The following is a 22,532-nucleotide window of genomic DNA, read 5'->3' on the forward strand; positions in this document are numbered from 1 at the left end:
AAAAATTCAAGCACCAGCTGTTCCTCTTTGTTGTAACAAAGACTTTCTGTGGTGATGTGAGGCTGTTTACTTCTTTTTATTCATTTTTAAATTGTATTATTTTTATTGGGGTAACAATAGTTTAACATCATTGTATATGATTTGGGGGTACAGGTTCACACCTCTTCAAATGTCTGTTACGACACCACACACACCACCAAGACACCCACAATCCTTTTGCTGTGCACTGTCGCAGTAATTCAGAGAAATCAAATTTTTAAAAGGAGGAAAGTGAGGGTGCCTCAAGGAGGAAGGGCAGGGAAAAATATGCCCATATTAGGGACAGAGCTGAGGAGCATCTTCTGGAAAACAAAAATGTTTAGTGAGTGATCCTTTTTAGATGTTCATTGATGGTGCATAGTTTAAATTCCCTCTCTCAGAAAATCCTCAGTAAAAAATATGGTACTAATGGCTTTGTGTGAACAGAATATTCAAGAACAAGTGAAGATTTCCATGATCTGGTAGATGCAAAGAGAACACAGACAGCACTCCTGGGCACAGGAGCTGTCCATTGCGCACTATTTTCTTGTCACATTGCTGTATAGGTGAGTGTTGCCCCCTAAAATTGTCATGGTCACCATCTGCACAGCCATCTATGGTGGTCCTAAATTAAGAGTTAGCTGATATGTATATGGTGCCTTTTCATATCATTATATTTATAGTATATCACCCGTGACAGTGCTAGGATTTTATTCTTGCCAGGAGTGTCATATATTAGTAGTAGGAATGGTGCAATTAAGTGCAAAGATAAAAATGTAATGTAGCCTATGCTAAGTGACATTAATAGTGCAGAAAACTCCTCTGAGAAACAGTAGTCTTCTGAGTTGCTCTGTGAAAGCATCCATGGTCAGAGAAGTTGCGAAGCATAAAAATAAAGGCTGGGTTGGGGAGGTGGTCTTCCCACAATAAAATCTGCATTTATTTACCAAAATCATTTACTAACCCAGAGTTGCCCATTTATTTGAAATGGAATCCACTTATTTATAATACCATTTAAACATTCCAAGAAAGTGGAGCATGCTGTTGGAGAAGATATATGCTGAAGATTTAAGAAGGGAAGAAATCACTGGGTTAGAATTACTGTTGTAGAAACCAATGTTTAGATAAGCAGAATGAGGATAGAAAGAAAGCCTAGGAATAGTGAGAACTGGGCAGGAAGGTAGGAAAAACACACAGTGAATTTGGAGACCTTTGACCCATGACTTTGGGAATGTTGAAGAGCTTAGTAGGAACCAGATTTTGAGAGTCTTAAATGTCAGGCTACATCTGTGCATGATGATAGATATTGAATGTTTTTGCATGGAAGACTGCCACGTCCTAAACAATGTTTAAGGATGATAGAGAAGACAGACAATAGAAGGGGGTCAATTAGGAGAATAAGTTGAGAAGACTTGAACTAGGGCAGTGGCTGTGATGAATGGAAAGTGAAGTAGAAGTGAAGGGCCTCATACAGAGAGAATGAACGAGCAGTGCAGAGAGGGGATTACCAACACCAATGGCTGCAACAGCAGCAGAAATAAGGAACTTGGGAGAGTAAGTTGATCTGAGAGGCCAGGACAAGTTTAAACCTGGCCTTTGTTTCAAAGCTGGTGAGTTATGCCATCTGATACAACTGCAGTCTCCCACTCCTTCTTGCTCCACACAACATGAAGTTTGGCTGCAAATATACTTTCCTTTGCAATACAGAGAACTGCTGTGTGTTTAGTAGCTTCTTCCTCACAATTAATTCAAATTGAAGTTATATATAATCAAGTAAAAATTGACTTAAGACATTCACAATTCCCTCCTCTGAACAAACTCACTTACCTTTCCCTAGCAATAATAAATCTGTCAAATTTCAAGCAGCTCCTCTGTGCCAGATATGGGCTAGTTGTTTTATATACAGTCTCATGCTCACTTTCACAAGTCATACAAGGATGACTTTATTAATTTCATTTTTGGGAGGGGAAAGAAACAATAAACTGTGCTTCAGTCAGAGCACCCAATTTTATTTGCACTGGAACGCTAAGGCTCAGAGAGGTAAAGTATAGTACCTGTGGTCACACAGCTCGTTGGCTCCCAGTCCTGTGCACATTTCCTGACTCTTACTGAACATACTGTTCATATCATTCTGATATTCCCACTTTTTACTTTACTTCAAGTATTTTTTTTCTAAAGAACATCTCAGAAATCAATCACACATATTTTTCAGTTCTCCCTTTGCCCATCCTCAATCTTGCTTAACTCTTACAATATGATTTTTTACTCTGGTCCAGTAATGACAGGTACTCTTAAATAAAATTTTATAGGAATGGGGAGTGAATTCTTGGAAGCTGGAAGATTTACTTAGCACTTAAAGAGTGAACTCAGGTGCCTAGGTAGGTGTTATTGATGGCTGTCAGGCAAAAGAAATAAAGATACTCAGAGAAGAACCCAGTTGGATGGAAATGCAGCCAGACCTCTCTGGAATCAGGCCAAGAACTGGCCACTTTTCAGCTGTGGACCAAGAATGATGCCAGCTGAGTCCAAGAGAACAATCTAAGGGTCTGATGGATTCCTGAGACTTCATGCTAGGAGATGAGCAGGGCTCAGGTCTAAAACAGCCCAGTGTGGTGAGGCATCCTACCATAAGCATCCTCAGATCTGCATCTACACAAACAGTACAGGCTGCAAGATGCAGTGAAAATAGCAGAGCACTCTGCCTATTCTTAAGAATGGTCTGTGGGGCCTCCCTGGTGGCGCAAGGGGTTAAGCACCGCACTATGAAGCAATCCGAAGCCTCTGCAGCACGAGTTCGATTCCCAGCCAGCCAGGGAGCAACCCACATGGCGCAGCAGACCTCTCCTGTTTCGCCTGCTGCTCCCCTCAGCAGTGTATTTCAGTCTGCCTGTTCTGTTCCCCACTCTGTCTCCGGTGAATCCTCTCACCCCCTGCATCTCTGGCCTGTATCCCAGTTCTTGTATGCATAAATATATATATATATATATATATATATATATATATATATATAAATAAAATATTTTTTTTAAAAAAAGAGTGGTCTGTGGCTGCCCACTACGGCCAAACCTAACTGTGCAGCCTGAAACGACATTTGTCAAGTTAATCTTCAGTGGCCTGGGCTGAGGCCTTCTTGGAGTTAGTGATCTTTGAATCAGTTTTTTTTCTTCTTTTTTTAACATTTATTTTATTTATTTATGCATACAAGAACTGGGGTACAGGCCAGAGATGCAGGGGGCAGTGGTGAGAGGATTCACCAGAGACAGAGTGGGGAGCAGAACAGGCAGATTGACTGAAGTACACTGCTGAGGGGAGCCGCGGGGGAGTCACGAGAGGTCTGCTGGGCCATGTGGGTATCTCCCTGGCCAGGGATTGAACTTGTGCTGTAGATAGCTTCATAGTGCTGAAACTTAACCCCTTGCTCCACCAGGGAGGCCCTGAATCAGTTCTTCCTGATACCCTAATTCCATTTCCTGTAGCAGTTACTCTGTGAGCTTCAAGCCTCAGCCTCTTTTATACAGCTCCACTGTTCCTTTAGTATGAATTTGGAGACCCTTCAGTGTGAGAATTAATTTCCTTCCTCTCTACCTTAGCAAGTTCCTCAATATTTTCTTTTATCTCCTTTCATTGCCTTACCTTCCTTTGTGGAACTAACACTTGGAATTCTGCTCCTCCCTCCTTCAGCCATGGCTTCCCACACCTGCTTTTTCACTGTCTTCCTCCCTCCACTTCCACTCAGATCTCTCTTATCTTAAAGGCTTTGCTTTCAATTTTCTGGCCTTTTAACTCTTTTTCCTCATGCCTTCTCCAGTTTCTACTCCTTCATCTCCAAGTACCATTAAACCTTTTGCCATTTGAATTCTACTGAAATGAAAGCCTCTTTACCTGGGAATCAGGATTTGGCCCCTACAGCACTTCCTCCCACTTGTGACTCTCTCCTGTGATGCTCAGCCCCTGGGGCCCTCTCCTGTCCCTTCTTCACTTTTGCACCAGCTCCTCCCCCACAGTCTGTATGTAGCCAAGTCCTACGCTGAATCATGGCAAAAGCTTCCATGACTTAAGCCATCTGCAGAGCACTGTCTAGCACCACTTCTCCAGCATGAAGATTTTTCTTGGAAAATATCTTGGAGGTTAGGAGTTTTCTTAGAAAATATCTTGATCTGACTGTCCTAATTGGGCCTCAAAGTGCTCATCATTCTCTGCATGCCTTCCCTCCAGCTCACCTGGAGACAGGTCATTTTAATCATGAGCCAGCTCACAAATTTTATCATGTAGCATTTGTATCAATATGTTTGAATTCGGAGCTCCAACTGCTGGCTTTCTCCTTCCAAACTTCTCTCCCAGCCACATTAACTCAATTCTGTAAACACACACAGATCCTATATCTTTGTTTATGTTTTTTCTTCCTCCTTACCAATTCTTTCGCCTAAGTTATATTCATTTTTCCTAACACAGTTCAAATGGCCCCTTTCTCAAATTGGTGAAAATAATATTAATATCACTATTAGATAATATTTACAAAGCTCTCATGTACCAGGCACTGTGATTGAGGTGTTAGCACGTTTAACATTTATCCATAGGGCAGGTACTTATCACCCCACTGCACAGATGCAGAGGCAGACTCAGAGAGGTCATGTGACTGGGCTGAGCTCACACTGCTAGGAAATGGTAGAGCTGAGAGTTCTGGGGTCTGTTGGATTCAAAACCCATGTTCTCTAACTTTCTTATTTGAATCTTCTTAGATTTGTTTAACTTCTGTTTTGTCACTTTTCTGCTTTCTGCTCTTGCTATTTATCCATTTATGTTATTCTATCAGTTTGAAAGCACCTTAATGATAGAGTTGTTTCTGATTTGTTTTGCTTATTTCTTAGATTGTGGCACAATGTTTTTCTTTTTACACACATTATAGGCTCCCAATAAATGTTTGATTAAAAGTAAATGTATCTTAATACTTCTTAATATTGCCCACGAAGGAATGGAGGAGTGGGCATGTATTTGTTTTATAGTTTTGTATTATTATTGTGAGCCAGGTTTGGTTCTAAACTGATTCAGCTTCCTGACCCTTGACTCAGCAGCATGAGCCTCACCTGGGAGCTTATCAGTAATGCAAAATATTGGGTCCCATCCACACTAACTCTATCAGAATCTGTTTAATAACATACCTGGTGGGCCTCCCTGGTGGCACAGTGGGTTGAACGCAACGCCGTGAAGCTGTCCACAGCCTCTGCAATGGCGTTTCGATCCCAGCTGGCCAGGGAGATACCCACATGGTGCAGCAGACCTCTCCTGTCTTGCCTGCTGCTCCCCTCAGCAGTGTACTTTAGCCAGTCTGCCTGTTCTGTTCCACGCTCTGTCTCTGGTGAATCCCCTCACCCTCCCACACATCTGGCCTATACCCTGGTTCTTGTATGAATAAATAAATCTTTGAAAAAAATAATAAGACACCTGGTGATTCCTATGTACATTAAAGTTTGAGACAGTCTGCTACAGGCCCTTAATATCAATTGCAATCCTAGATTCATTCTAGATCCTTTTTAAAATGAAAAAAAAAAATTGAAAGAGTAGCTCCAGAATCTCCAAGGGTTCTGGGTTAAAAATTGTCCTGGACCTATGCAGAGCTACAGAATTCCATGACATCATATGAGACACTTGAAAATTTCTCTTGACAAAACAAGAGAAGCTTCTGACAACTGAACCTGTATTTATTGTTAGAGCGAGAGAAAATCAGAACAACCCTCTGTGGATTCTCTTTTGGCATTTGGGAAATCCTCTATCTCCTCCTCTATGTCTGCACTGGTAATGCACTAGATAGTTGCCAAGTATTTACTTAGTTCTCATCACGCCCCAGTCCTGAGCAAGACACACAACGACATCAGTAGCAGACTCTCAGATACCAATAAATGTTTGTAACAATGGGACAGAGAGAGCTTAAGGAAAATCGAAAAATCACAAAGATAGGCCATATGGCATATCCATTCCCTTTTCATTAGTTCTTTTGCCATGATCTTCACCTGTCTTCAAAGAGCTGCTCTCTAGATTTTTTTTTCCCACACATCCCTAGATTTCTAAAGCAGGTGGTGTCCCTACATCAGGGCTCAGGAGCCTTTTCCTGCTATTGCTACTCTATCGATTTATCACAAAGGATTTCAGTTTGCCTGTAAATGAGTTGGTTTGAGGTTGTTTGAAAGATTCTCTTAACCTCCACCATTGTTCAAATGCCTCAGGAGATGGAATAATCATTTTAGCAGGAATCTGATATGAACTAGTCTTAATGGCATTAGAATTGCTTTTAAACTTAGGTTCCTAACAACCTAAGTGCCTATGAACAGATGACTAGATAAAGGAGATGTGGTGGTAGTTAGTCCACTAACTACTACTGAGCTATAAAGAAAAGATGAAATCTTGCCATTTTTGACAACAGGAATGTAACTTAAGGTGATTAGGCTAAGGAAAATATGTCAGAAGCAGAAAGACAAAGACTGGATTATTTCACTTATATGTGGAATATAAAGAAACAAAGCGAAGGAATTGACAAAACCAAACAAAACAAACTTGTGGATTCTGACTGTGGAATGGAGGTTACCAGAGGGAATGGAGGTGAGTGAAAAGGGTAGAGGTGGTCCAGTGGCTTGTGGTGGGAGGCTATTGGGGTTTTGGTGGTGGGAGTGTTTAACATACATTTGAAGAGGTATAGCCTGTACCCCTAAAACACATACAGTGATATAAACCAATGTTGCTTCAATAAAATAAGAACAAAAATGAAAAATGTAGGTTTCTAAACATCTTCCTCTTCAAAGCAAATCAACAAGTGAATAATGTGGCATAACGGCACATGCTCTTATATTTTATCAACTTGTTCTAGAATCATGTTTCCCACTGTGAATAAATTGACATCACTTCCTCTGTTATATAGAATAAAAGCATTCCCATCCCCATTCACATTTCAATTGGTTGAACTCATTAGGAATCACTTTGTATAATTCTAGAGGGTGAATATAACTTCATTTCTATTATACATTTAGGCAAGGTGTCTCCTTTGAGAGGCTTTTAAAGGAAAATGAAATGTGTGCTTAAAGTGGAACACAACCTATATCAAGACTTTTATCATTTAGATCAGTGATTTTCAAGAGAGACAATTTTGCCCCCAGAGAACATTTGGTGGTATCTGGAGATACAGATAGCACAGCTTGGGGGTGGGGGCGTTGTTGGCAGCTAGTAGGTAGAGACAGGGATGCTGTTGATCACCCTCTGATACACAGGACAGATTCCACAATATAGTTACCCAAATCCCAAATTTTTATAGTGTCAGGTGGAAGAACCCTGATTTTGAAGTACAGATAGTGTGGTTCAAACCTGTCTTCTAGTTCCTAAGCAGAAGTACTTTCTGGGCGTATGCACTGAGTTCTTGTTCAAAGCCAATTGAGATAAAAGTCATCACTTGGAGCTTCTTTAAATTTCATAGGGATAGGCTTGGTGGCATTCAGCTGATGGTAACGTAATCACCACTTCTGTCTTTATTTTGGGGCACAGAGTTTAATTACACACGACAGCACCCATGGTTAGAAAAGAAAATTGTCATGATGGTACAAGAAGAAATAACCACTCCCAAAGGTCCTGGAAAAGTTTTAACAACAAAAGTGGTAGCCACTGGAAATCGAAATAGCTGAGCCCTCCTGGGGGCAAAGGCCATCAACCAGGCTGTGTCAAAAGGACCTTGTCAAGTAAAGGCTAAAATTGCCAACAGGTTCCCTGGGCAGGTTGGGGAGAGAAAGAACCAGAAAATTTCCACCAGTCTGTGAATTGCTCTAACACAGCACAAAAGGGAGTTGGCTGTGACAGGTTTTAAGCAGACAGTTACTCTAGCTGAGCCAGGAATAGAGTGACCTTGCAGATGTGTGATGAGCCCAGAGGAGGACATTTTGCTGTTTCACCAGATGTAGACTGTTTCCAACTAAGAATGCTTTTGAGTTAGATGCCTTGCAGTTTCTCTTGGTTGACTATAAATACATTGTAAAATGTAAAACTTTGCAGAATTTTTTGCCTCTTAGAGATATAAGGACACAAAGAAATAAGTGGTCGATATTGTTTACTCTTGTGTAGGACAGATAAGATTCTGAAACAAGGTGAATGTATAAGACATCAGGGAACCTTTGGGTCAGTGAATGCAAAGTGGTTTCCCTTTCTTCTCCACACTGGAAAAGGCCCCCAATTTATTTAGTGTTCTTTCAGAAGACAATGAAAGAAGATATCTAAGAAGTTAAGAATGATGGAAGTGTATCTGGTGGTACAGAGTTTTGGGGAGAGGGGAAACACCTGGTGAACAGATCAGACCGTGGAATGGTTTTCAGGTGCTGATTTCTAATGTCCCAAGAAGAGAAGCCAGAGCTGAGGATCACATGTCCCAGCTACTAGCCCAGTGCAACTCTGCCTAAATTATCAGGGGCCCTTCCTTAAGATGCTTTTCTGTAGTCCCCCACAAATAGACATAGTAATTATACAAGTATACAGTGACTACTACATCAAGAACCCCTGCTCTCCACTCCCACCTTTCCCTGAGTTGTACAAATGAACACAATCCCTGAAGCAGCAGCCCTAGTGACCATATCAGTGTGTGTCAAAGGCTGAATTTTTACAATTCAGTGGTCCTAGTTCATCTCCAGTTAATGATAGCAAGCTATGCCAACTAGCAAATTCAGGAGAAATGATGAAACCAGAAGGAGCATCATTACTGCAGTTCATGTGGAAATAACTGATGTAGGCGAGGATCAGGAGTGCTAAAGTTATTAACTAGGTGAAAGTTTGCTGGAGAACAATATTGACATGGTGCCAGTTACTTGGTTTTCTTTTTGAAGAAACAAAACTGTCTTTTCTTTTTCTTTTTGAGTTTTTGAATTCATTTTAATTTTTTGAGGTCTTTTATGTTTCAGTTAACTCTCCCAATATATTTTTACTGATTTATATTCTCTGCGATTATGTACTGCTGTGGTTGTGTATTCCTAAACATGTAAAAAAATCTAAATAAAAATCTAAAAGGTGAGGAAAACATAAATAAAAAAGTAGTTATAGATTTTTCTCATCACATTCGCATCCCAAATTATTGTCTTTCATATGCACACTTTGGAAAGTATCAATTTTCTAGCTACCATTTTGTTGCTGGAGAAACTTCACAAGACCAAGAATTCTCTGAGAATTAAAATTAATGATCAGCATGGAAGAAATAAAGGGCATGGTAGACAACTTGAAAAGGGCCCAAGTCATCCAAAAGGATCTCCTACATCCTGCCACTGAATGGTGGGATGGATCTTTCTGCTGGGAGAGACTCACATGTGTTATTTCCTCTGACTCCCTCCATTGCTGCAGATGTTAGATGAGTGATGATTTTTATGCTTTTTTTTTTGCATTTCACATTCTTCATGTGTTGCTCATTTTTACCATTTGCTTTGGGTTTCATGCCCCATTTCCTAGGATTCATCCTCCTGGGCTTTTACTCCCACCACAAACTGCTGGTTCATTTCAGAGCTACTTGTCCCATTATCAATACAAATAAAGTGGTTACTCTCCAAAGAATAGGCCAGGGCAGGAAACAGAGACAGCATCTACATACAGGCTGTGATGTATTGAAGGAGTGAGAGGTGAGCCATAGCTTTTTTCTTTTTTTCCAAATGTTTCCTATAATGGAGGAATCTGGTGGTTGCCATCTTAACCAAGTATCTACACTCAGCACCACAAATCTCCTGAGGAGTTCTAAAATGAAGTACGCAGCATCAGAGAATTTTACTATGCAGTACATTTACCAAAAATATTCAACCTGAATCTAATCATCATTTTATGCCTAATTTTCTTTTCACTGGAAATACAAGAGCTGGAGAAAGATGTAAAATAACACCATAGTGAAAGAGACAGATTCACCATGTAGCTAAGTCTCTGACAAAGTCCTTGTCATAAAATACATTAAGTTAAGCACTTTGTTAAATTAAAGAATATTATGTTTCTGCAGTTGTGGTAGGTGAATGGCAATACTTTTGTTTACTGAAAAATCTGCAAGCCAAAATAATATGTATCTTTAAATATGTTGATCATTATTTTCCAGATTTCCTCTTTTCTCTATCAATGAAAATGCTTATCAAAATATATTTACTTTGTTAAAAATCAGCATCAAGTAATATAAAAGTTTATAATGTAAGACAGCCATTCCGTACACTCAGGCCTATGCATCTCCCAGAAACAGTCACTTTTAACACTTTGGGCTATTTTTAAAAAACATATATCATCATACCTATAAATATTGTGGTCTCACAACAGTTACTCAGTTTATCAATGTGAGACCTTCTGCTATGACACATGACGATTTAGTCTCTCATACGCCCCTTATTTCTTTATCCTCCACTATAGTTAGATCATTGCCTTTATTTTTTAATTTTTAAAAAAGATTTATTTATGCATACAAAAACTGGGGTACAGGCCAGAGGGGTGTGTGTGTGAGTGTGTGTGAAAGGACTCACCAGAGACAGAGTGGGGAACAGAACAGGCAGACTGACTGAAATACGGTGCTGAGGGGAGCTGCGGGCGAGACAGGAGAGGTCTGCTGCGCCATGTGGGTCACCTCCCTGTTGGGGATGAACTGGCTCTGCAGTGGCTGTGGATTGCTTTGTAGTGCTGCGACTTAACCCCTTGCACCACCAGGGAGGCCCTAGATCGTTACCTTTAAATTAATAAAAAATGATTGCATTAAAGTGTCACTGTAGAAGCAAGTGGTATTCAGTGATTGCACTACTTTTGAGTATGCCTCGTTTTCTCTTTATCTTACTCAGCACTGTCCCTTTCTTTTTGCAATGTTTACCTGTATAAGCCTTCCCTTCTTCTACAACCACACTTATTGGCAGCATGATATTTTGGGGTGAGACCCCTGCAGAGTCCGCTGTGCTGCTCCACCTCCATGTAGATCTCTAGGCCCCCTTCTCTGGAATGTCCCTTGAGGAGCTTCTAAATTCTCATCTTCCACTTTTGAGGTATACTATCTTGTTTTGTTCAGTATATTTTCTGGAAACTTCTTAAGACAGGAAAGAAACAATTTCTGAGGCTTTGCATGTCAGAAAGTGTTGTTACACACACATTTGAATAACAGTTTGCTGAATGCAGACTGGATTAGAAATCATTGCCCTTGACTTTTGGGAGGCATTGCTCTACTGTTGGGTATTGTTTAATTTTCTGATTGCTTGTTGCAAAGAGTTTAGAAATATAATTGGCTTTTTATATTGGTTTTGCATCCTGTAGGCTTGTTGAGCTTATTAGTCTTAATAATTCTTTCAGTAGTTTTCCATCTATAAAATCATGTTATTTGCCAACAGAAATAGTTTTACTTCTTTTTTTCCAACCCAGCAACCCAGATGCCTTATATATTTTTTTTCTTGCCCAATTCCCATGACTAAACTCTAATTTAATAGTCAACGAAAAGCAGTAGAGTGAACATCCTTGTCTTGTTGCTGATCGTAGAGGGAAAGTATCCAGATTTTCACTGTTAAGAATTTAATCATGAAAGGATATTGCATTTTACAAATGCTTTTCTTGTGTCTACTGAGATGATAATATGATTTTGTTTTTTATTATCTGTTTGCTGTATACTTGACTCTGCTGAGTCATTTATATGCATGGCTTTATTTAATCAATATAGATAAGGAAACTATGGTATCAAGAAGTAACTTGCCTGGGTCACAAAGCCAATTACTTGTCTGAACCTTTGTCAGTCTGGTTTCAGAGTCTGAACCTCCTAAAGATAATAGAGAGATTGTGCTGTTCATCTCTACTGTACCCCACCTTTGTGGGGGTGTTCCTTCTGTTCCCTGCCCATAGGAGAAACAGTTGCTCTTCATATTTCTACAATATTCTGCTCATATCCTACTCAAACTCTTATTACACAAAATATTAGTTACGTGTCTGAAAGGTTCAGCTGGTACATTTTCATTCATCATCAATGTTATGAAGTATTTGCTCTCTTTATTTATTGCAATTAGGATTGCAGTAGAAGTAGGAGATTCATTTGTACAGAAACCAGAGTTCAAAACCAGATATCTTTTATTTACCTGGGGTGAAAATTTGGGCAAGTTATTTAACCCTCCTTTTTTTTTAAAGATTTATTTATTTATGCATACAAGAGCTGGGGTATAGGCCAGAGATGTAGGGGGTGAGAGGATCCACCAGAGACAGAGTGGAGTACAGAACAGGCAGACTAATTGAAATACACTGCTGAGAGGAGCAGAGGGTGAGACAGGAGAGGTCTGCTGCGCCATATGGGTTGCTCCCTGGCTGGCCGGGGATTGAACTCATACTGCAGAGGCTTCGGATTGCTTCATAGTGCGGTACTTAACCCCTTGCGCCACCAGGGAGGCCCCTATTTAGCCCTTCTGACCTGAGGTTACTTGTGGGTAATGTGGGGATAATAAGGCCAACATCATGAGGATCCTCTCATGAGGATCATGAGAATAAGCAAACACATGTCCCTAAGGTGCTTGGCACAGTGCTGATACAGTGCAACTACTCAGTGAACCTCTTCGACAGCTCTCTCTTCAACCTCTGCCTACCTTGATACGACTCTTCTGGTGCACCTTATATAGCATTCAAGCTGCACAATGTATTATCTTTTATAGCTTGTGTTAGTTATCTATTACTGCATTAACAAATCACCCCACATTAAGGAGCTTAAGAAAATTAAAGGTTAAGATAATCTTGAAGTTTCTGTGGCTCAGGGAACCAGAAACAGCTTAGCAAGGGTGGTTCTGGGTCAGCCTTTCACAAGGTTGCAGTCAAGATGTACCCTGGAGCTTTAGGGGTCTCAAGGTTCGATTCTAGGGAGACTATTTCCAAGCTCATTCATTTGGCTGTTAAGAAGCTTTAGGAGATTTGCTTCCGAACTTGCTCATGTGTCTTTCCAGAGGCCTGTCTCAGGAGATAGGAGTTGTTTCCTAAGAGCAAGCAATTCAAGAGAAAGCAAGAGACATCACCCTGGATGGAAGTCATGGACTTTTTATAATCAATTCTTCAAAGTGACATCTCATGACTTTTGCTGTTTTTATCAGAAACAAGTCACTACGCTCAGCCAACACTCAAGAGGACACAATAATACAAGAGTATGAATACCAAGATGTGTAGATCACTGGGGCCATATGAGAGTTTGCCTACCACATGGTTCAAATAGTCTTGGAGAGCTGGCCTAAGGATTATATGTCTAATCACATTTCATTACTTTTATAGAAAAAGTTAGTCTTGCCTTTATGTAAGGTACTTATGCACATGGGAAACATAAACACTACTAAACTGAGTAATGCACTGCACCAGTAAGTGCTTCTACATAGGCCACCAAATGATGATGGTGACTTCTTTTGCATAGCCTTCCAAGTTATAACACGACCTGTATCTCTAAGTTCCCATTTTATGCATAATTATACTTTAAGTTGGTTAATTTCTTAAAAACTATTTCCCCTTTGATTGTCTTCTTGGTACATTTTCCACTTCCTCCACTTTGTTCTCTAGAAAGACAGACACACACATACACACTACAGCTTCCTTCCTCGGGGAGTGTCAAAGATCAGGGATGTGTCAAGGTAGAATATAAACACCATTCCCAGCTCATATTTGGAGGGCACCTTGTCCATGTGCCCAGTGAAGTCACAGTGCACTCCAACCATGATGACCTCCCCAAGTGGAGTGTCACCCTGCCTGTGGATTATCATGGATCGTCTTTCCCCTTTCCTTGCTGGCTGCCTTAGTCATAATGTACTGGTTGTATTAATTTCCCATGAGGGGATGAAATAGATCAAATTTGACATTTGCACTTTCAGGTTTAAAAGGAAAATTCCATAAGCACTAAAATATTTATGATTTAACTATAAATCAACAAATATCAAATATGTATTATATGAAATTTTTATTGTATAACTATCAAAATATGTATTTTATATAATTATTTCTGGCTTAATAGTAAATGAAGATTAAGAAGGTAGGTCCAACAATGGAAGTTTGACATTTTGTGTTCTTTCAAGTCTATGAATTACTGAAAGTCTATTTTATTACAGACAGTATTTAATTATTGGTTTGTCTATGATTGCCAGTCATTCTATTAAAATTAAGAAATTCTGCTTTTGAATTATTCTTTCTCAGTAAAGCAGAGAGAAATGAGTCAGATGATTAAAGAAAGGAAGAGACAGGGCTTTGAAAAGGTGAATATTCTGAGGTGAATTGATTTGATATTGGGCAGGGGTGGAGGAAAAGTGATGATGGAAAAAACGAGGTACACTGGATGTGTATTATGAAATAGAGAAAAGTTTTACAAAACTGAAAACCTGATAGAATCATTTACTTGTAATGGACGTTGTGCCATTTACTTTTGCTAAAAGATATAATGAGCAGAACATGTTGAGGAAGAAGAATCGTAAAGACTTTTAAAGAGTTGTCAGAGACCTTATATGTACTTTGTCATCTCATCTGCTCTGGTGAGAGGGTCTCATAGATACTGAAGCACAGAAAAGATGAATTCTCTGAAGTTTACTGTAATATTGTTGAACAGCCAGGACTAAGACTCACTGAACTCCTAATTCAGTGGCTTTTTTTTTTTTTTTTTTTAGTAACTATTTTATGGTTTGGAAGAGAGTTTACCTCTTTAGTTAAAAATATGAAGTTTCTTATTTTATGTATCACTTAGTACATTAAATAATCTGAAATAAGTCTGTTAAGTGAATGTTCCTTATATTCTATGTGTATGTGGATTTTTATCCAGTTATGTTTTTAATGTGAATTTTCACTGATCTTTGTTATATAGCATGTCTAAGAGAGATTAAAACTGCCTTGTGAGGATTCATGTTTTGATTGGCTTAGGCACAGTTTTATCTTCTTAGGTGTTTGTTGGAATAAATGTACTAAAATAAAATAACATCGTATTCAAGACTCGCACAGTTATACTTAGCTTTATGTATTAGATATGTACCTACAAAGTTGTACGCAACTTAATTTTTTAGTAAATAAAATTCAATTTCAATGCATTAAATAATGAGCCATTTAAACCGTACAATAAATCCTTTAAAGTAACAAAATTCTGAGACAGCAGGAATCATCTCTTCATTGAAATTTTGCTATTAGATATCCTAATGCTTGATTTTCTTAAAGCAGAAAATACCTGCATGTTGTCTTCCTATATATTGATTCAGCTTTTCCAATAAAAGATTTATAGAGTAATAGGTACTGGTATTTCCACCTAAACCTTGAATTTCATGTGTCAATTATATTAACTCAATAAAACTGAATTTATAAAAAGATTTATCAATAATTTCACAACATTTTATTTTGATAGGTCTAAAATATGTCTTATTTCTCCAATCAATTTTCACCAATTTTATGACTGTGTAAACTTATCTAGAAACATGACCTCTTTCAGGTTTATTTTAATTAAATGATCAATAGACTTTTAGTTGTAGTAGTAGTATTCGAATCATCTGAATGACTGTGTTCATTAGAAAGGACATCGTTCTGCTCATTGATATTTTCTTTTTCTTTATTAAATAGTTCTTAGCCTTCAGTGAAAGCTTTGTGCTATATTGACTTCATTTATACTGTAGGACTCATAACTATAAAATAAGATGATATAAGAAAAGGCCAATCTATAGGATCTTAAATCCTTTATGGATCAAGGTAGAAAATAAATGAGGCATTTGTATTTATTTAAATGACTAAAAATACATTTTCATCAATGGACATGATGTATGTCAATAGCTCTTTTAAGTTGTAAAGCATTGTATACACGCAAATCTTGAGGACAGTCTGTGAGCCTCTGCAAGGCTTCTCCTCCTCTTCCTGTCTTTTGCAAGAGAATGAAATTGAGGCAGAGGTCTGCAGAAAGAGGGCCCCTCTGATGTAATCTCTTTTGCACGGAAATAATTTAAATGATATAAATAATAGAAATTAATTTATATGCCATTAATTTATATATTATTTACCCAAACAGAGCACTAGCAAGGTAGACTTTCTTTTTGCTGGTAACTGAGAAAAGAGTATTGACAGTGACTAATTCCTAATATGTAGTTTTCTGAAGTACAGAAAGTTCTTTTTCACTATATTAACCTACAATCTTCTCAACAGTTTTTTGATAGTGGCATTTTTCACCTCTTTTATAAATAAATAAAATGGATATTGGACTTAAATATGATTCATCCAATATATCATGCCCAGTAGTGGTGCATATAAATAGTGCAAAATTATGAGTCTTTATGCTACCCAAAATGACAGATAATATCTGGCCCATTTCCACCAGAGCAAAATGTTCAATATTTGACTCATCGTTAGCACATTTATTAGGAGATTTGGAAAAAATATAAAAGCAGATGAGACTCAAACTGCTCATTTGTGACTTCCCTGAATGGAGTAGGATAAACTCTTCAAAATGTGAAAATTTGGATTGTCTATGTACTATTATAATCTGTAAAGCTAAATAAATAAATGACTATAATTAATGAAAAGCATGGCTTGAGTTTTCTTTTGATTGAGTTACTACCAGATTAAACTCCCCATAAATAATTATAATTCTGGACAAAACATAAAAACACAACTACCTGAAGGTACTGGAGAGTGACCCAAAGCAAGCAGTAACTGAAGGGGCATCTATACTGGAAGAAAGGAATGATATTGGGTGAGTTTTATGTTTTTACAACTTTTACAAGCATACAGACTAGTCTCCACCACATAGATGAGTTAAAACTTATGTTTAGAGCAGTCTGACTGACTGGAGGTGAGAGTTGGGGGTGATCAAGGTGGCTGGAAAGTGAGAGGGGCCCTTACTGTTCTTCTTATGACTGTAAGATGCTCTTCAGCAATAATTATCAAGAAACTTTGAAAAAAAACCAAAACATTTATTACAGGACCTGGAAATGACACAGCAGGGGTGGGGGGAGGAAGGGAGAGGAAGAGAGAGAGGGAGAGACAGACAGAGGAAGAAAGAAGAGGAAGAGGAAGAAAGGACAAGCGAGAGAATGCATGCATCAGGGGTTCTGCTTCTAATGGGGTTGCGGGTGAATGCTTAGGGTTTTCAGGCTCACTCTTTATTGGTGAATTTAAGTCACAAGTTTGAGAATTTAAAGCATAGGAAGAGAAACAACAAGTGGCCCAAATGGTCATTTATTGAAATAAACTAGAATTTCTAAAACAAGAGAAGACTCACTGGGGGAACTCAGCTTGGCTTTTTATCTGGCACTGTGAATGGCAATGTGTTTCCTGGAGGTAGCCATCCTTGAAGTGGATGGTTAGGGAAACAAGGCTTAAGTCAGACACTTGCATTACAAAAAGAGAAAACCTAATTGTCAGGGCTTGCATTATAGAGGTTTATAATACATATATAAATATAATACATTTGTAAACTGTAACATAAAGGGCTAGAGAGATGGTAAATGGACCTAGATAATTGCAAGGATCTTATATTTCACATCTATTTGTATATTCTAAGTAAATTATGAAAATTTAATGATGCATACTGTATTCCCTAGAGCAAGCAATAGACAAAATAAAATGGGTTTAGAAAATATATCTGGTCAAAGATGGTGTGAAAGGAGGAACAGAGGGGAAAAATCAGTAGTACAAACAGAAAATAATAAAATAGTAGACTTTAAATCCAATCATGTATCAATAATTATATTAAATGTAACTGAGATAAATGTTCCAAATAAAAAACAAGAGATGGGGGACAGAATTTCAGTTTAATAGTGAAAGGAAAATTAAAGATTATAGGGTGGTGACTTTGCTTCTGATTATAAAGGTTATTGAATTTTAAACTAACTTACCCATGAGATTGTGGGGTCTGGAATGTGGAGGTTGGAGTTTGAGTTCATATGAAGACTTGTTTAAAAATGTTGATAGCAACATTCAATTTTTTGTGTGTAATACCTAGAGGTAGAAAGGCTGAATCATTAGGGTTAGTATAAGCTTATAAGAAACTTCCAAAATGGTTTTCAAAATAGTTTCCCCAATTTACACTCCCACCAGCAATGTATGCATTCTACGTAGTCCATATCTTCTGTATCACTTGGAATTGTCAGTCTTTTGATTTTAATTAATCTAAAATCACACTTTAAAATTCACATGCTCAAAATTTAAAATTCACTATGCCTGGCACATGATACGTACATTTATTAGTTATCTGTTGTTGTGTAACAAATCACCCCAAATTTTAGCAGACTTCCCAAGTTGGTGACCTGAGAGAGATGAAGATAAAAGTTGACTGCAGTGACTAGCCAGGAAACAGGAATGCTTGGGAGCCATCCTGAAGATGGGTTAATACAGTGCATTTTGAGTATTTCCTGATTGAATTGATGTGTGCCTGACACTCTGCTAAGCACTTTGCATACACCATCCTATTTAACTTTGATAATAATCTATAGAACTTTGTCTTCAATTGAATGAGAAAACTGAGGCTATAACAGTTAATCTAACCAGTACTATTAAGCTATATGAGTTCAAAGTCAGACCTCTCTAGACTCAAAGACTATGGAAAATGAATGAATTACACTATTCTCAAAAGACACTGATTGCTATAGTGTTCTAAATTTTGCTTATATTGAGTCAGACTCATTTGTCTACGGGGAGAAAACCCAGAAATTATATTAACAGTGAAATCTTCAAATTCTTTAGGAAGATAAAGATTTTCCCTATTCTCCAAGACAAGATATTGTTTTTATTCTCCTCCACCCCCTTACCAAACTAGTATTTCAGATTCTTGACAGATCCTTGAAAACAAGGAAAGTCAAAAATTCTGTCACTGACTTTCCTTAGAGTCAACTCAACACAGTTTTGTGGATCCATTAGTGTGTATATGGCACTGTGAGAGATGCAGGCTCTACAAAGTGGGTGGGACAGGGTCACAATCTCCTTGGGATTAAGATGATAAGAAGTAATCATAACACAGGGAAGCATTAAGTACCATGGAGAGGCACACAGGGAATGTTCCTTGAGGGCTGAATTTTTAAAAAGGTGAGCCACATATTTAAAACACATTTAATGTTTACTAAAATAATCTAGTGTGATAATCTCTGGAAGTCAAAATATTAAGGGGAGGGGGTCAGCCTTTATAGGTCTTTTTAAAAGCAGTTGGAAAACTTATAAAGACAGTGACTTACTCTTCATGTTCCTGTCAGGAAAAAGTTTTCCACCAAAAGTGGCACAACATGAACATTATATGTTGGTGAAATGCAAGGATGAAGGGAGGTGGGTTAAGGTTCAAAGTCAGGGTAGCCACCCCCCTCCCCAACATAGAAATTAAACCTGGAATGGGTGTGAAACGGAAGTTAGGAATTGACAAAAAAGAGAGCTAAGGCAATAATGTGGGGATAGAGGGAAAGGGACAAGGCAGAGGTATCTGGATCTTTCTACAGCCCTATTAGTACATTTGAAATGACACGTGCTCCTCTTTCCACTGACCCCAGGTGAAACTGTTTTGTGCACAGTTGGACTGAAAGGACAACCTGTGGCGCCGCACATGCCTTGAAAGACTAGTTACAGACCAAAATTTTCCCTGTACACTGAGCATGTTCAATGTTGAGTCTGGTAAAAACATGGATTCTGTGGCTCTGATTTTTAACTTTGGCAGATGGTCATGGGTGGGAGGATGGGAGGGGAGGCGGAGTGGTAGACTCTGGGTGGTGTCACAGCATACCAAGCCGCAGGTGATGGGTGTTTGAGTACACTAGAGGGGGAAGCTGTGAAAAATGGGGGTGGGAGTCAGAGTAAACCCTGAAAAACATCAATGTGACTGTTTTTGACTTGGTGGGCAGTCACTTGTGAAGGAGCCAGCATGGTTAGTCGGATACAGGCAGCGCCATACAGTTACAGGCGAGGAGGGGAGCTTCAGTTTTGGGCCCTGGGTAGGTATGAGTACCTGGGTATGAGTACTGGGGGGAGAGGGGGAGATACTGGCAAGGGACAAGGGAAGAGTTATCACTCAGCAGTGAGTCTTCTGGCTCCTACACAGCCACTCCTGCGAGGCTGTGATTTCCCCCTCCCCAGAGGTGAGGTGTTAATGAAGAGAAACACAGGAGCCAGACAGAGGTTGCTCACCTGGCAGCTCCTGAGCACCCCATCCCACCTCTCCCTTCCTTCCAACACACCAGCTTAGAGGCGGAGCTATTTAGAGTAGTGCACAGCTGGGGGCCAACATCTGGCCAGAGCAGACCAGACTCAGAACTCACCTTTGCCAGCTTGTCTTTCTGCCCTTGGGCTTCTGATGGGGTGCACCTCCATCTATGGGCATCTCACTGACTTTCTGAGTCCCGAGCTTTTGGTGGAATGGGGTGTGTGTGTGTGTGTGGGGGGGGAATTTCCTCCTACTATATAGACAAACAGCGACTCCCGAAGACCTGCTCCCAGGTTACACAGCCTGCAGGCGGTGCCCGCGGCCCAGAGGGCACCTCTGGCCGGGACTACCTCGCAGGGCGCGGGCCGGCCCGCTCTCCCTCCTGGGGCTGCTGTCAGCAGCGAGCACACAATGCCCAGGAAAGTAGCAGCTAGGACTTGAAGACACCTCAAAACCACCCAGATTCCGGTAGCCGCGGGCGCCCACGGCACGCAAGGTACGCTTCGGGGCGGTCCCGCCTGACCCCGGAAGAGAAAGTTGTTTTGGGGAAGGGGAGCGCGAAGAGGAACGCGAGGAGCCAAAACTGAAAAAGTTGTCCCGCACCCCGCAGGCCGTTCCTCCCCGCCTCCTCTTTGCCCATTTCCCTTCCCACCCTGGCCTCCCCGGAGGGCCGGACGCCCCCCAAGCCCTAGCCTGAGTGGGGGGGGGGGCGACCCGCGCTCGGCCTGCAGGTTACTCGATCCCCTCCGGATCCAGGTCGTCGAGAAAACCCGGAGCCGAGCATCCCCGGGCCGGGAAACGCCCTCGGCGCGCGCCCACTCACGCGCATGCTCCGTGGCGCGCGGCCGCCGGGGAAGCTCCGCGCGGTAGTCGTCGGCGGCGGCGCGGCCGCGGGTGGGAGGGGACACGGCGGGCGGGCGGGCGGGCGGGCGCGCTGGGACGCTGCTGGGGCTCCCGCCCGAGGTTCCTGGCAGCAATCGGGCCTGCGAAGCCGGGCGCGGGCGGGCGGGCGGGCGGCGGGCGAGGCAGCCGGCGGGCGCAGAGGGGCAGCGCGCGGAGCGGAGCCGCCGGGCGGAGCGGGCTCGAGCCCGGGTCTCCGCGCCTCGAGTCGGGGCGGCGGGGGCGGCGATGTTCCACTGCATCCCCCTGTGGCGGTGCAACCGTCATGTGGAGACCATCGACAAGCGCCACTGCTCGCTCGTCTACGTCCCGGAGGAGATCTACCGCTACGCCCGCAGCCTGGAGGAGCTGCTGCTGGACGCCAACCAGCTCCGCGAGCTGCCCGAGGTGCGTGTCCAGCCTCACCTGCGCGCCGCCCTCCGGGGAGCGAGGCCGGGGCCCGCCGCCCCGCGCCCCCCGCGGGCCTCCCCTGCGTTCCTTTCCTCGCCACCCCTCTGCTGCCTCCTGACCTTGCCCGCGCGCCCAGCCCACGGGAGCCACCTCCACCAGCTTTCACCTGCTGCTTCTCCCCTGGCTCCCTGCGGAAAAAGTTCCTTTTTATTTCAGACCGAGCGACTTGATGTTTTCTGAGTAGTGTCTAGAGCTTGGGCGATTGGGGACGCGTTTCGGGCTTCCCCAAGTTCTCATCCAAGTACTAACACCTGGCACCTGTGCCTGCGCAGGTGAGCAGCCAGGTGGTTCGGGCTGTCCCCAGCTGGAAAGGGCGGAGGGCGGCAACCCGATCCTGGGACCTGTCCCCTCGCCCCGCATTCTGCGATCTCAGACCCGGCGCGCCTCCCCTGTGGCCCGGGCTGGCCTGGGAGGAGGTGGGCAGCGGCGCGAGCGAGCCCTATTAATCTCGGCATCTTCCGAGGAATGTGCTCCGGGCTTTATCGCGGGAGGGCCGAGCCTCGAAGAGCTGAAACTTGGCCCGTCGGCCTTGGCCCGGGGAGCGGCCGCGAGGGGTGTGTGTGCGTCGGGGCGGGGGTGAGGGGGTGCAGGAGGAGAGCTGCCCCGGGGAGCTGGGGGCAGGTGCGGGCCGCCCGGGTGCTGTCTGCTTGGAAGGAGCCCCGGAGAAGGTCTGTAGAGGCTCTCTGTCCGGCGGGTTGACTTTGCAACCCCCTGTCCGCAGCGGCCACTTTAAAGCCTGCTGACTTTTCTCCGTGCACTGATGCGTTACCTCTTCCGAGTTGTTTACGTAAATTAATCACACTGCCGTGGCCCAACTAGTCTAGCGACACTTGCTGATTGTGCTTTAGTGGAGGGTCAGGGATTGCGAACTTTTAACCTTCGAGCTTGCCTCGGGAACTTGGCTTGAAAAAACCTTCAGGAGGAAGGTATCCCAAATCCAGGGGTGTGCGGAAGGTCAGTGTGCAGTAACTCCAAGGTGTGTGCAGGAAGTAGGGAGGCGGCTGGGAGTCTGGAGAGGACCCGAGGCCTGAGCCTGAAACTCCAACATCTTCCTTTGTCCTTCCGT

At 41.8% G+C, this 22,532-nt stretch overlaps 1 protein-coding gene and 1 long non-coding RNA gene across 4 annotated transcripts in view; one reads left to right on the top strand and one right to left on the bottom strand.

Moving 5' to 3' along the window:
* The window catches only part of LOC119252572 (uncharacterized), a 32,658-nt gene extending 11,873 nt beyond the window's left edge, over positions 1 to 20,785 (bottom strand). Inside the window, exons 1-3 of one of the 2 annotated variants that reach the window (XR_005126847.2) lie at positions 20,232 to 20,785; positions 17,832 to 17,934; positions 16,611 to 16,664 (exon numbers count right to left, since the gene is read on the bottom strand). This is a non-coding gene — a long non-coding RNA (uncharacterized LOC119252572). Of the gene's footprint in view, positions 1 to 16,610; positions 16,665 to 17,831; positions 17,950 to 20,231 lie in introns of both variants that reach the window. The other variant, XR_005126848.2, reaches the window with a different exon arrangement.
* A 183-nt stretch (positions 20,786 to 20,968) lies between these two features.
* Positions 20,969 to 22,532, top strand: part of LRRC1 (leucine rich repeat containing 1) — a 123,771-nt gene continuing 122,207 nt past the window's right edge. The window contains exon 1 of one of the 2 annotated variants that reach the window (XM_037519875.1): positions 20,969 to 21,403. In XM_037519875.1, coding sequence (XP_037375772.1) covers positions 21,245 to 21,403 — 159 coding nt within the window. In that variant the 5' untranslated portion in view covers positions 20,969 to 21,244. The remainder of the gene's footprint in view (positions 21,404 to 22,532) is intronic. The other variant, XM_054698875.1, reaches the window with a different exon arrangement.

The sequence above is a fragment of the Talpa occidentalis genome, unplaced genomic scaffold (genome assembly GCF_014898055.3).
Source record: "Talpa occidentalis isolate TD23 unplaced genomic scaffold, MPIMG_talOcc4v2.1 talOcc4.2, whole genome shotgun sequence".
NCBI classification, from domain to species: domain Eukaryota; kingdom Metazoa; phylum Chordata; class Mammalia; order Eulipotyphla; family Talpidae; genus Talpa; species Talpa occidentalis.